At 38.3% G+C, this 13,174-nt stretch overlaps 1 protein-coding gene across 4 annotated transcripts; it reads left to right on the forward strand.

The window, feature by feature from the left end:
• The first annotated feature begins 8,033 nt into the window (after positions 1-8,033).
• On the forward strand, positions 8,034-12,576 carry LOC123888756 (serine/arginine-rich-splicing factor SR34-like). Of its 4 annotated transcripts, none has more exons than XM_045937915.1 (14): positions 8,034-8,267; positions 8,372-8,467; positions 8,679-8,744; positions 8,831-8,905; positions 9,027-9,141; positions 9,227-9,273; positions 9,363-9,420; positions 9,629-9,678; positions 9,810-9,866; positions 9,959-10,071; positions 10,163-10,264; positions 11,594-11,627; positions 12,078-12,154; positions 12,285-12,576. In XM_045937915.1, the coding sequence occupies exons 2-14, from the start codon at positions 8,381-8,383 to the stop codon at positions 12,286-12,288; spliced, it is 885 nt and encodes a 294-aa protein (XP_045793871.1). In that variant the 5' UTR covers positions 8,034-8,267; positions 8,372-8,380; the 3' UTR covers positions 12,289-12,576. The 4 variants fall into 4 exon arrangements, 3 of the variants coding, with proteins under 3 accessions (XP_045793871.1, XP_045793873.1, XP_045793872.1); XM_045937916.1 differs by having other exon boundaries at positions 8,109-8,267; positions 8,380-8,467; XR_006802279.1 differs by lacking the exons at positions 11,594-11,627; positions 12,078-12,154; positions 12,285-12,576 and adding exons at positions 10,950-11,037; positions 11,127-11,453 and having other exon boundaries at positions 8,107-8,267.
• The last annotated feature ends 598 nt before the right edge of the window (positions 12,577-13,174 follow it).

A 13,174-nucleotide genomic window follows, 5' to 3' on the forward strand; every position in this document is an offset into this window, starting at 1 on the left:
TGGGCAACGTGCTTTTTAATTAAACTAATTATAACCTTGTTGGCTGCTTCAACTTGGCCATTTGCTTGAGCATAGTAGGGCGTCGAAGTCATTAGCTTAAAACCCAATTGTTCAGCAAAATCTTGCATCTTTCGACCAACAAACACCGTTCCTTGGTCTGTAGTGATCGTCTCAGGAAGCCCAAACCTATAAATAATATGGTCTTGGATAAAATTGATCACTGTTTCCTGATCCACGTTTGTTAGGGCAACAGCCTCTATCCATTTGGTAAAATAATCAATCCCAACTAGTATATAACGTTGGTTCTTGGATGACGCGGGCCTTATCTCACCAATTAAATCTAGAGCCCAGCCTCTAAAAGGCCAAGGTTTGATAATCGAATGCAACTCACTGGCAGGAACGTGTTGTATCCCTGCGTGTTTTTGACACTCTTGACAGCCTTTCGCATATTCTATGCAGTCCTTAAGCATGGAAGGCCAATATAAACCCTGTCGAAACAAAAGCCACTTCATCTTGTGGCCTGCTTGATGGGCACCGCAGGCTCCACTATGGGCGTTTGAAATTGCTACATACGCTTCGTTTTCATTTAGGCATTTCAACAAAACCCCTTCAGGAGTCTTCTTAAATAGTTCATTTCCCATGATTGTGTAATTCAAGGCTCTATACTTAACCTTCCTATCGGCTGTACCTGTTGGATTTTCTATGTATTTAACAATGGGTTGTCTCCAATCCGTGTCAGCCAAATTGTCAATCACGAAGACTTCAGTCATTGCTTCATCAAAGTGTGCATCAACCCTTTCGGACTCCCTTTCGACATTTAGTTCATTTGCCCCCAGCTGATGGGGTATTACCTCACATGAGATTAGTTTTTCTTTAACTTCAACTATCTCATCTAATTTTTTCCCCGTTACCTTATAACCAGAAGCAATTTGGGCTAAGTCATTTGCTTCTTGGTTTTCGATCCGAGGCACGTGTTGAATGTCACATGAATCAAATCGTTTTAGTAGCGAGAAGGCAATGACAAAGTATTTCATCAAATGTTCTTGAATGCATTTATATTCCTTTGTCAATTGTTTTATCACTAACTCAGAATCTCCTCTGATTTTAACATGTTTTGCCCCCAAGTCCAAAATAATTTTTAGACCTACAATTAAAGCCTCGTACTCGGCTTCATTATTGGAGCATGTTCCATTAATCTTGTACTTAAACTTTGTTGGAATCTTTGAAGGAGAAATGATTAAGATTTCAATTCCTGTACCATGTTTGTGCTTCGAGCCATCAAAGTACAACATCCAAGGTTCATGTTCTACGTATGTTATTGGGATCTCAGCCACCGAGTGGTCAACAAGAAAGTCAGCCACTACTTGACCTTTTACAGCCCTCAGGGGTTGGTACGTCAATGAATATTCAGTTAAAGCTAAAGCCCATTTCCCAATTCGACTATGCAAAATTGGTTTTAATAACATATGCTTAATGATGTCAAAATGAGAATAAACATAAACATGAACTGGTTTGATATATTGCTTAAGTTTGGTACAAGAGAAATACAAACATAGACAAAGCTTTTCAATTGGACTATATCTAGTCTCAGCATCATTCAAGATTCTACTTAGATAGTAAATAGCCTTTTCTACGCCATTTTCATCCTCTTGTGCGAGCATGCTTCCAATAGTCGAATCTGACGCTGCGATGTACAACTTCATTGCTTTGTTTCGAATAGGAGGCATTAAAGTTGGAGGCTTTGACAAGTATGCCTTGATATCATCAAATGCCTTTTGTTGTTCCGTTCCCCATTCAAATACATCACCTTTCTTGAGCCTCAGCAGTGGAGAAAAGGGGTGAGCTCTGCCACTTAGGTTTGATATAAACCTTCTCAAGAAATTGACCTTTCCCAGCAAAGATTGAAGCTGTTTCTTTGTTCCTGGAGGTTCTGTCTCCATGATGGCTTTTGTCTTATTTTGATTAATTTCTATGCCCTTCTTATGCACAACAAAGCCAAGGAAATCTCCTGCATGTACACAAAAAGCACATTTCAGTGGATTCATTTTTAATCCACATTTTCTCATTCTTTCGAACGATTTTTTAAGATGTTCGATATGTTCATCCTGGGAAGAGGATTTCACAACAATATCATCAATGTAAACCTGCATAAATATTTCGATAAAATCATGAAAAATTAAGTTCATGGCTCTTTGGTATGTTGCTCCAGCATTTTTTAATCCAAAAGGCATCACTACCCACTCATAGGTGCCTAAAGCACCAGGGCAACGAAATGCGGTTTTTGGCACATCATCTTCGTCAATAAAGATTTGATTATAACCTGAATAGCCATCTAACATACTCAAATATTCATGCCCTGCTGCTGAGTCGACTAACATTTCGGCTACAGGCATGGAATATTCATCCTTAGGTGTAGCATTATTCAGATCTCTAAAGTCTATGCAAACCCTCAGTGATCCATTTTTCTTAATAACAGGAACAATGTTAGCTAACCATTCCACATACCTGGTTGTTCGAATGAACTTGCATTTGAGCAACCTTTCAATTTCTGCTTTGATCTTTGTCATGATTTCTGGTGCAAACCTCCTTGGAAGCTGCTTTACAGGTTTCTTATCTGGTCGAAGGGGTAGCCTATGCTCCACAAGATTTCTGCTTAACCCAGGCATTTCGTTATAGTCCCATGCAAAGCAGTCTCTGTATTTCTTAAGCAACTCGACCATTTTTTCTCTTAAGGTTGGGTCTATATTGGCACTAATGTAAGTTGGCCTTTTAACAGAGCCATCTCCAATATCAACCTCCTGCAAAGGATCTTGGGCTTGCATTCTCTGAATCGAACTATGTGGATCTTTCTCAAAACCCAAAGGCTCATCATCATAGATGCAATCTAACCTTTGCTTTTTTCCATCATTTACTTCACTAACCTCCGAGGCCAGTTTGTCCCTTAAGTTCTCATTGGCTTCGACAGCCATATCTTCTTGAACATTAATGGCCTCAAGAGCCATTTTGATTCTATTCTCGGCTGCATAAGCCGTAATTCGATCCCATGCTGGGGACTCAATCATCAAACTCATCATGGTTGACCCATCCAGACACTGGTGGGTATGCATCCTCACACAAGGGTTTCTCTATGTCTTCCCTCTCCCAACAAAAACCATGGGTTGGATGTAACTTAACTGAGTGGTATACATTTTTTGATACCACTTCATTTGGATCGAAGGCAGCATCTTGCTCACCACAAGGAGCAATCGAAGCCAGATTTTTGTCGAAGTTCTGTAAAGTCACAGTGCCTGTCTCTGAAACATATGCACTTTGATCTGCTTCTACATTCTCGACTAAACCATCTTCTCTCCAGATGATTAACCTTTGGTGCATGGTTGAGGGAACAGCTCCAACACCATGTATCCATTCTCTACCTAACAACAGATTGTAATTAGGTTTGGCAGCTATGACCATAAACAAGGTCTTTCGAACTGTACTACCAACAAAAACTTCCAATTGCACTGCCCCCAGGGAATGGCCAGTTTTTCCTTCATAATTGGCCAACAATACATTGTGGGAATGAAGGTCTGTGTCATAGAGACCTAATTTCTTCAACATGAAATGAGGCATGATATTCACCACAGCTCCTCCATCCACTAAGACTTTATTGATTCCCACATTATTCACTTTTGCCCTGATGAACAAAGCCTTCAAGTGGTTCTGCATTCCCAGATCTGGCTTCTCGAAGACAGCTTTTTGCTCTTCGACACAACCATTTTGCATAACATAATAACACATTGGCTTATGATCAGCCAAATTAAGGGCTTCGAAGTCCTCTTCCAGTTCATTGACTTCAGTAGGTATATCATATTCCAGTGGCAGAATCGACACCACATTGACCATGACATCAAAATCAGACCCCTCATCCAGGAGATCATCATCCTCCATGTCATCCTTATCTTCTGCCCCTCCTTGGGCATTTTCAGCTATTGGCTCTTCCAATATTATGGAAAGCCTCTCCTTTACTGGCCTCTTGGCCATTTCAACCTTTTCAGCCTTCTGGGTTGCTACAGCCTTGCCCCCAGCCTCAGCCTCTTTTGCTGTCAACTTTTGTTTCCTCTGGAACCTTCGCCACTGAGTGCGGGTCATAGGATTTTTTCCCTTATAGTTATTCCTATAAGAGTATTTGTTGACTTCAGTGGCAGCATTCACTGTTTCCTTCCCAGCTACCACTTTTGAACCCTTGGGTTCAGATACAATGTTCACATTAACATTGCTAGAGCTTCCATTTTCCATCATCCTTCGATTAAAAGTGACGTACTGTCCACTCACCCATTGGTTAACAGGTGCTCTCCCAGATGGTTTGAAAGTGTTTTGGGGGCCTAGCCTCTGCTGGATCGAAAGGCCTTTGGTAATAGGTTTTCCCCAATTGGCCCCTTTGTAAGGCCAAGCTTTTTGATTTGGCCTAGATTTTGGCCATTTTCTCTTGCTTTCAGCATAAGGTACAACACTTTGAAGGCCTGCAGTAGCCTCTTTGTCACACACAGCACTGCATCTAGGGCAAAGCATCACTTCAGCATTCTTCAGCTTGCACCTATTTAGGAAGTCCACCAATTCTTCCTCAGCATTGGGGTATACCTCACGTACCCTCTTTTCATACTCCTCTTCAGGCACAGCCTTGATTGGAGCAGCAGCGTCCATCACTTCAACCATGTTGCAGTCATAGACTTCGACATAGGTAGCGTCTGCAGGAGGCAAGGGATCTGCATCTACCTTCATTGGAGGCTTTGCCTTATCAGCATACTTCAGCCTTCCTTCATTCAGCGCTTTTTGCACCAAATCCCTGAAAACAACACATTGATAAGTTTTATGTCCCAAATAATTATGAAACTTACAATATCCTCTTTTCTTTCTTTGTTCTATTGGTGGTATTTTCATATCCTTTGGCACAATAATTTGGCCGTCATTCACCAATAAATCAAAAATCTCATCACATTTAGTAATGTCGAAAGTATAAGTCTTTGTAACAAACTTATCATTTTTTGGTTCGATAGGATTTTTTCCATTCGACGGCCTCAACAATTTGCAAGTGTAAGGAGGCCCAGGCTTTAATTCAGCCACATTAATATCACTATCATCGAAATCTAAGTATTCATCACTCATTTCATAATCAATTTCATTGTCATAGGAATCAACAAAACCTATTTCTTTCTTTTTCTGAAACTTAGAATTTCTAACTTTTTCAGCTTTTAACCTTTCGATTTGTCTCACTCTGTCAGCCAACTGTGACATGTCTCGAAGGTATTGGGTATCCAATTTCTTTCGAATTGAATAATCTAACCCACCAGCAGCCATCTCCACTAGTTCGTGTTCAGGCACTTGAGTAAAGCACCTGGACTTCAGCAAACGAAACCTATTTAGATAGTCATCAATTGACTCTTGGTTTTTTCTTTTTACACTGGCTAACTCTTTCAGACTTATTTTGGTTTGGCCCATATAAAATTGCTCATGGAAAGTCCTTTCCAATTGGGCCCAACTATGAATCGAATTGGGAGGCAAAGTTGTAAACCAAGTAAATGCATTCTTGGTAAGCGAATTGGGAAAGTATTTCATTCGCAAATTTTCATTATTCGCCAAATTCCCAGACTCAGCTAAATACCTAGCAATATGTTCTACGGTTGATTCATTAGTGTCCCCAGCAAACTTAGTGTATTTTGGGACTTTCCAACCTCTTGGTAACTCGGTTTGCAGCACATAGTCAGTGAAGGCAGAGACAAAATTTGGCCTTCGACAACCCGTGTTTAGGCCGTTTTGGGCCAAAATCGTTTCGACCATGTTAGCCAAATTGTGTTGGCCAAGCAGATTATTGTTTTGCACCTCTCGCACTACCTCGTCAGGATCCTGGTTCCTCCTAACCATTACCACTGGAGGGTTCTGACGTACCACTTGTGGATTTGGGTTAATAACAGGAGGGTTTTGATTTACTACTTGAGGCATTTGATTAACCTCGTGAGGATAATAAGTTTCCTCTTGTACGACCGGCGTAGGTGTTGGGTTAGGAACTGTTTCAGTAGCCACATAAGTTGGCCTTTGCTGCACTGGAGTCGAAGACATTGCAGGTAGTATTACTTGTGGAGTAATGGGATTTACTCTAGGAGGTGGTGGGGGTGTCCCAAAAAAATCTGCAATTCGACTCATTTGAAATGCCAACATTTGATAACTCTCTTTGGTATTCTGAATTAATGGATTAAACACAGTACCAATTTGTTGTGTTAAGAGATTGACCATTTCATGGTTACTCTCATCCATTTGTTGTCTCAAAGACAACACAGATGCAGTCGTTAAGGGTGTGGGAGTTACCCTTGACGAAGTATACCTATCAGGTTCGAAACTTGGCATTCCTAAGCCAAGTGTGGGGGGAGGCCCATACATAAAGCCCTGACCTTATGGTGGTTTCGAACGTCCAAAACCAGCAGTCACGGACGGAATTGCCATAGTTGGTACTGGCAAAGTTGGAATAACATCATGCACAGTCGAAATGGTTGGACTGGAGAATATTGGAACATTCACCAACTCAGATGTTACCAAACTTTGTGGGGGCGGATCGACTCCACCACTCGAACTTGCTTCACTACTCATGGCACTAGAACTTGGAGTTTTACTAGGATTAGATCTCTGAGTAGTTTTAACCATAACCTAACTTATCATGAGTTATATGCCAGTAACAAGTTTTTTATTCCACAATATAAAAATAAACACAACTTTAACAAACACAAAACCAGTCCCACTGGGCGTGCCAATTTGTTTACGTTCGAATTTGGTAAACAACCGCTAGTTTAAGTATTTAAACTCGCGAGATCAACTAGTAAATCTCAGGACAATTTTGTGTTTATTCGCTTCAAGAAAACTGTTTGAATGTTCGTTTGAATAAGGAAACAAACACTTAGGAATTAAAATATTTTAAAGCATACAAGAGAAACTAATTCGAATCGCCTCGAAGTAGCAGTTTCTCAAGCAAGTATCTGGATTCAGACTTGGAAAAAATTACTAGAAAACAAATTGCATTGAATGAAAACAATTACAAATAAAGATGGTTCACAAAACATACATTTCTCCTTCGAATTCCGTTCGTTCGATCGCTGAGTACTTAGAATTTTTAGAGAGAGTGTTTGTATAAATTTTGTGACCTCTGTTCTGAATGAAAAACTACTATAAATACTACTACTAAGTGGTAACTGTTTCTCGATCATCTGGACGCTCCTCCATTTGCCACGTCGACCACGTTCTCCACTTTCATCTTTCATTCCTTCAGCGCGCGCCAAGACCTTTTGGGCCGTTCGTTGTTCCTTCTTTGGGCTTGGCCCAGCTCTCCATCGGTTCGATTTCGCGCTTTCGATAGCTTCCTGGCAGAACCAAAATTGGACGTATTATCCATATCTTTCGAAGCGCTTTTTGGCTTCGACCTAGCTGGCTTTCGACGCCACCTTTGAAAGTTTTATTTTAACAATATCACCTCCAAATAAATATTGGACCCACCAATTATATTTGATTGATAAATACCAAATTTATATCCAACACAGGGGTGTTCATATCCGAACAAATCCAAAAGTAAAACCGCAAACTAAACCAATTCAAACCGAAAAACCGCAAAAAATCGCACTTAGTTTGAATCGCGTGTGTCATTTTTTTCTAAACTACGCAGTTTGGTTTGGTTTGCGATTTTCATTTCATAAAACCAAACTAAACCGCAATACTTAACTTAACCAGTGATAATCAACATATTATATAGTTAAATTTAGCAGTATCAAGTATCAACTAAGTTAAACTTAAGGAAATATTTTATAAGTTTTTTTTTTACTAAAAAATAATTTATAAGTCTTGAAATTATTTAAACTGATTTTTTCATTTAAAACTTTATAAGAAAATCTTTATTAAAAATATTTTAACAAAAAACAATACACTGTAAAAAATCTTTTTTTTTTTTTTTGACAACATAAAAAATATTTTTTAAATACTCATAAGTATCAAATATCCGTGTCAAGTACTACTACCAGTACACAGCTATGCAGAGTCACGTGCGACGCGCACAGACAATCTAGGACTACCATTGGCCAAAAAAAAAATACTAGTCTTAAACTCGAATCGAAAGGCATCATCAGATCAGAACAGAACAAATAAATACCCTTTCGTTCGCTGGCTGGCTCCCCCCAAAATTAAAACCCTAACCTTCGAACAACCTCTCACCGCTACGCCACCGATCCCTATTTTCCCTCTTCAATCAATCAAAGGTACCTAATTCATCTCTTTAATTTCAATTCTTGTTAATCTCGTTCCAATTTCTTGTCTCCACGATTAATTCAATTTCCTCGCTCAATTCGCAATTTTGTTGTAGAACAACAGAATGAGTAGACGCTCCAGCAGAACCGTCTATGTTGGTAATCTACCTGGCGATATCCGTGAAAGAGAAGTTGAAGATTTGTTTATGAAGGTTCTTTTCTGCTTCTTTTTATTTTCTTTTATTTTATTTGCATTCTGATCTCGAATTATGCTCTTAACTAGTTAGGGTTTTGATTTTTAACTGTTGGGTGATTTTCTGAAATTAATATTACCTTAATCTACAATTTGAAATTCAAAGACATCAACTTGCTATGATTTATACCTACATTGGCTCATATTCGTTGTTAATTTCACTTTTGTAGTATGGACATATAACTCACATTGACCTAAAGGTTCCGCCAAGGCCCCCTGGTTATGCATTTGTAGAGGTCAGTTTGGAGCTACATAGTTTATGTATCATTCCGTTTTTTTTTTTTAGTTGTGTTAGTTTCTAATAGATGACTGATTTTTGTAGTTTGAAGATTATCAAGATGCTGAGGATGCAATTCGCGGGCGTGATGGCTATGATTTTGATGGGCACCGGTTACGGGTTGGTTACTTATACCTTACAATTAAATTCTTTAATGATATGATAACCTTAATTACTTCTGTCAGAAGAGGGGAGGTGATGATCACAGTGCCTAATATTGTTTAAACTCATATCTTTATAGGTGGAGGCTGCTCATGGTGGTCGTGGTACTGGTAATTCATCTTCAAGAGATCGATATAGTAGTCATACCAATGGCCGGGGTGGACGTGGAGTATCCAGACGTTCTGAATATCGCGGTGTGTAGGCTTTTTGGAACATTTATTTGGTTTTATCTTGGGATGTTTTGGCATGCTTCTGAAATCTTTGCGTCCTCTTTTGCAGTTCTAGTCAATGGGTTGCCCTCTTCTGCATCCTGGCAGGATCTTAAGGTGAAATAGGATGTTCTTTACCATTTTATCAGATAATTTATTTGGGAGCTTATTGATAATGTCTTGATAACTGTTTTCTTAAAATGCAGGATCACATGCGAAAAGCAGGGGATGTTTGCTTTTCACAAGTTTTTCATGATGGAAGGGGTACGGGACATTCAGATGACTTTTTTCGGTTCTAGTTGTACCTTTAGATGTTATGTATTAGTAATTATTTGCTGGTTTGTCATCCCCCTTTCCGTCATCTATCATCTTAGTGCCCTTTATATTATAGCGGCATTTTAGCCTGTCAGAGAAGTTCAATACTTTTGTTACAACTCTCAGAGCTCTTTACTGTATTGTGATTGATTTACAGGTACTACTGGGATCGTGGATTACACAAACTACGATGATATGAAATATGCTGTGAGCCACTTTACCACCTTATATTTTTATTTATTTCAAAGGATAGCTTTTCATGAGCTTGGCATTATGTCATATCTTATAAATAGCTAGATTATTTTCAATGTTTTGATTTTACATTTTGTTTTCTGCAGATCAAAAAGCTTGATGACTCTGAGTTCCGAAATGCATTTTCCAAGTCTTATGTTCGAGTATGACCCGAATTTGTTTGTTAAAACTTGTATTTCTTTACTAGTGCGCGTGCTACGTACTAAATTCTTGTTTTTCTCTTTTGCCCATGTAGGTGAGGGAGTATGATTCAAGGCGGGACTCTAGAAGTCCGAGTAGAGGAAGAAGCTACAGTCGCAGCCGTAGTCGCAGCCGTAGCCGTAGCCGCAGTCCAGGCCATAGCCAAAGGTATTTTCAATATGGTTTTATTTTCTAAGTCATTCCTTTTTAAAGATTCCATGATGATTTTTTCTTAATAAAACTTATGTTCGTCAAACAGCAAATCTCCTAAGGGTAAATCCTCACAACGTTCGCCAGCTAAATCTCCAGCAAGATCAGTTTCTCGTTCTCGCTCAAGATCTAGATCCCGTTCTTTATCAGGGTATGTAATGTTAAATGTTTAAATATGTACATGTCTGTTACTATTTGTATATCGCTAATCTTTTGAAGTAGATTTTTCATCGTTGTTTGGGTTTGATTCCCAACTCGAGCATTTTAATAATTCTATTGGTGCTTCTTAGGCTCTTAGATATGTACAGGGACCGAAAGTGTCCTCCCAGAGGAGGCATATTAATAGGTTGCACGGGGGACATTCTGTAATTATGGATATTGTGATAATGATCAAAATAGAAGGAATTGGTGTTTTAATTCCAGAAACAATTGAATTTCATGCATATCTTTTCTTGGCAAAGTTTTAGTAGGAACATCTTAGTTTCTATTGTTTTGTCCTATGGAAGCCAGTTGTCTTTTCATTCAATCTTTTGTTTCGTGTTGACAAGCATCGTAGTGAACTTGTTTTGATAAACACCCTTCTTTTATCAAAAGTGGATGTCATAGCTCAACTAGTTTGTAAATGAGAGTGTATATCATCTTTCTCTATGAAACCTCTTTTAATAACTTTTTCCTTTACGCAAACTATTGTTCTCTTCAAATCCCCTCCCGCTTCTTTTTTTCTTTCTTTCTTTCATGCATTGTTCGTGCGGTACCAGGAGAAACATGGCTCCTTTTCGGAATGTTCTCTTTCAGTTTCCTTTTGTTTTTGTGAAAATTCCTTTGTTTTTTCTTAGATATGGAAATTGCGGCATACTGGAAATTGGAATTTAGGGACTTGGTGGGATTTGGTTCAATTGCCTGCAACTCAATTTGGTTGTGGAGGTATGATATTTTTTAGATGGGTGACTTTGGATACCCTCATAGTACATTTGTTCTAATACTTTTAGCATGTAAATGTCCATGGGTGCTAGATTGGGAAAACAAGGAGATCATGGATTGTCATTTTAGAGCTGGATGTCTTGTGTTTAAAGGCAATTGGGATTTGGAAATCTCCAACAATGGCACTAGGATAATTTCATAACAATCGTGGGCTTCAAGAATTGCCAAGCCAATAGGGTGCACTATCTGGATTTTTTGGTGCACTGCAGTGAAAGATTTATTTTCCCCAGTCCACTGGTGTCTTAAAGTTGAAACGTGTGATGGTTTATTTTTCATTCATTTTCCATTCATTTTTCATCATATTATTATACATTTGATTCCCATAACTTTTCATTCTCTGGCCTTCTCTCTGTTGGGCTGTTTTATATTTTATGATACTTGATATTTTACCTCTCTTGGGTTTGCAAACTGTGACATTGGAGAGGCATCAAGGCTGTTGGATCAAATTTGATAAGGGAACTTGTGGATTTAAATTCTGTTGTTTGTGGAACTTTTGCAGATCACGTTCAAGGTCTAGGTCTCCATTACCTCCGGTGAGTGAATTTTCTCTTACTACCACTGAACATTTTGTTTTTGTCTTTGTGAACATTAATTTGCTTTTTGTCCTTTGAATTGGCCGAATGAGTTAATGTGTTTTAAAATCAATACGTTTTTCAATATGACCAATTGGGACGAAAACAAGAATTTCTTTGGGCAAGATGTGTACATGCATGTCATTCTGAACATGCTGTTGGATGTTGTCTTTTGCATCACAGAATTGGGGTCTTAGCTTTTTAAATCACGTCACACCTTACCTCAAAATCACATGGGTGGAGTAGATGAAATCTCATTTTTCTTGTTATTGTTATATGACGTCCAAGAAATTGTTTGTTACTATTGTGGGATGGGGTTTGTATGGTGTTTTGGAACATAGAAAGGACATTTGCAGTTAGGTACGGTTTTGATTTTTTGGACCTTCCCTGACTGATGCTTTTATTTATCAGCGTAATAAAAGCCCCAAAAAACGCAGTGCTAGCAGGAGTCCAAGTAGGAGCAGGAGCCGGAGCAAGAGTTTGTCCAGGTCACCATCTCGATTTCTTGTTTTTTTCCCCGATATCTAATTGCCTTGCATTACATGACTTTCTCTATTAATTTTGTTTGAGTATTGACATTATATTCAACCTTATTTTGATTGGGACTTGATCTGGCAGATGAGTGCTGATTGTTGCAAATAAAGAAGTGGATGATGGTGAGTGCTACAAAGTTTTTTCTAGGGATAATTGTTGTTGGCCGAGAAACACTTATTTGGGTTGAAGTTGTTTGAAGTTTGAACTTAAAACTCCTTTGAATTGTACTTGAGACCTGTGCCTTTTGGCGCCTTAGGTTGAGGAATTTGATAGACCTTAATTTTATATGGTATTAGACTGATGAATGTCATACTATTTGGTAATTTGTATTGGCTGTATTACATTATAAATGTTATTGTGACATATTTGCCCAGTCTTTTTGGCCTGATTTATTTAGGGTCTGTTTGATTGGCAATAAATGCATTAGAGGAGATTGATTTAGGGTATGTTTTGATTGGAAATTGGAAAGATATGGAGAGGAGAGCAAAATCATTCCCAAGCCAATAAATGGGGAAAAGATGTTTATTTATAATTTTTTACTTAAATATCATTTTATTTAACATGACCTCAAATATCATAGGGTGTGTCTAGTCCAAGTTCATTGTAATTTTCTTTCATTTCACTTTTTTTCCTTCAAACCAAGGTTCAAAATGTAATTTTACACTTCAATTAAATATCTCTCCCTAGTCTAGATGAACTAAATATGACATTTTAAAATTTCTTTCCTCCAATGAACCAAACAGATTCCTATTACCTAAGAGGATCCAAACTTTTAGCATCAGTCAGTCATACTTGTAGTATTCCTTTCCTCCCTATTAAATAATTTTACTTGTAGCTTTCACTCAGTTATACTTTTGCAAGTTGATCTGATTTTTATTCTTCATTCAAATCTTCTAATCTAAAAAGTAAAGAGTATGTGTCATTCTTGCCTAAAAAACCACCTGTACCATGGTTGAAAATTTATCAAAGGTGTC

This window comes from Trifolium pratense, linkage group LG6 (genome assembly GCF_020283565.1).
Source record: "Trifolium pratense cultivar HEN17-A07 linkage group LG6, ARS_RC_1.1, whole genome shotgun sequence".
Classification (NCBI taxonomy): domain Eukaryota; kingdom Viridiplantae; phylum Streptophyta; class Magnoliopsida; order Fabales; family Fabaceae; genus Trifolium; species Trifolium pratense.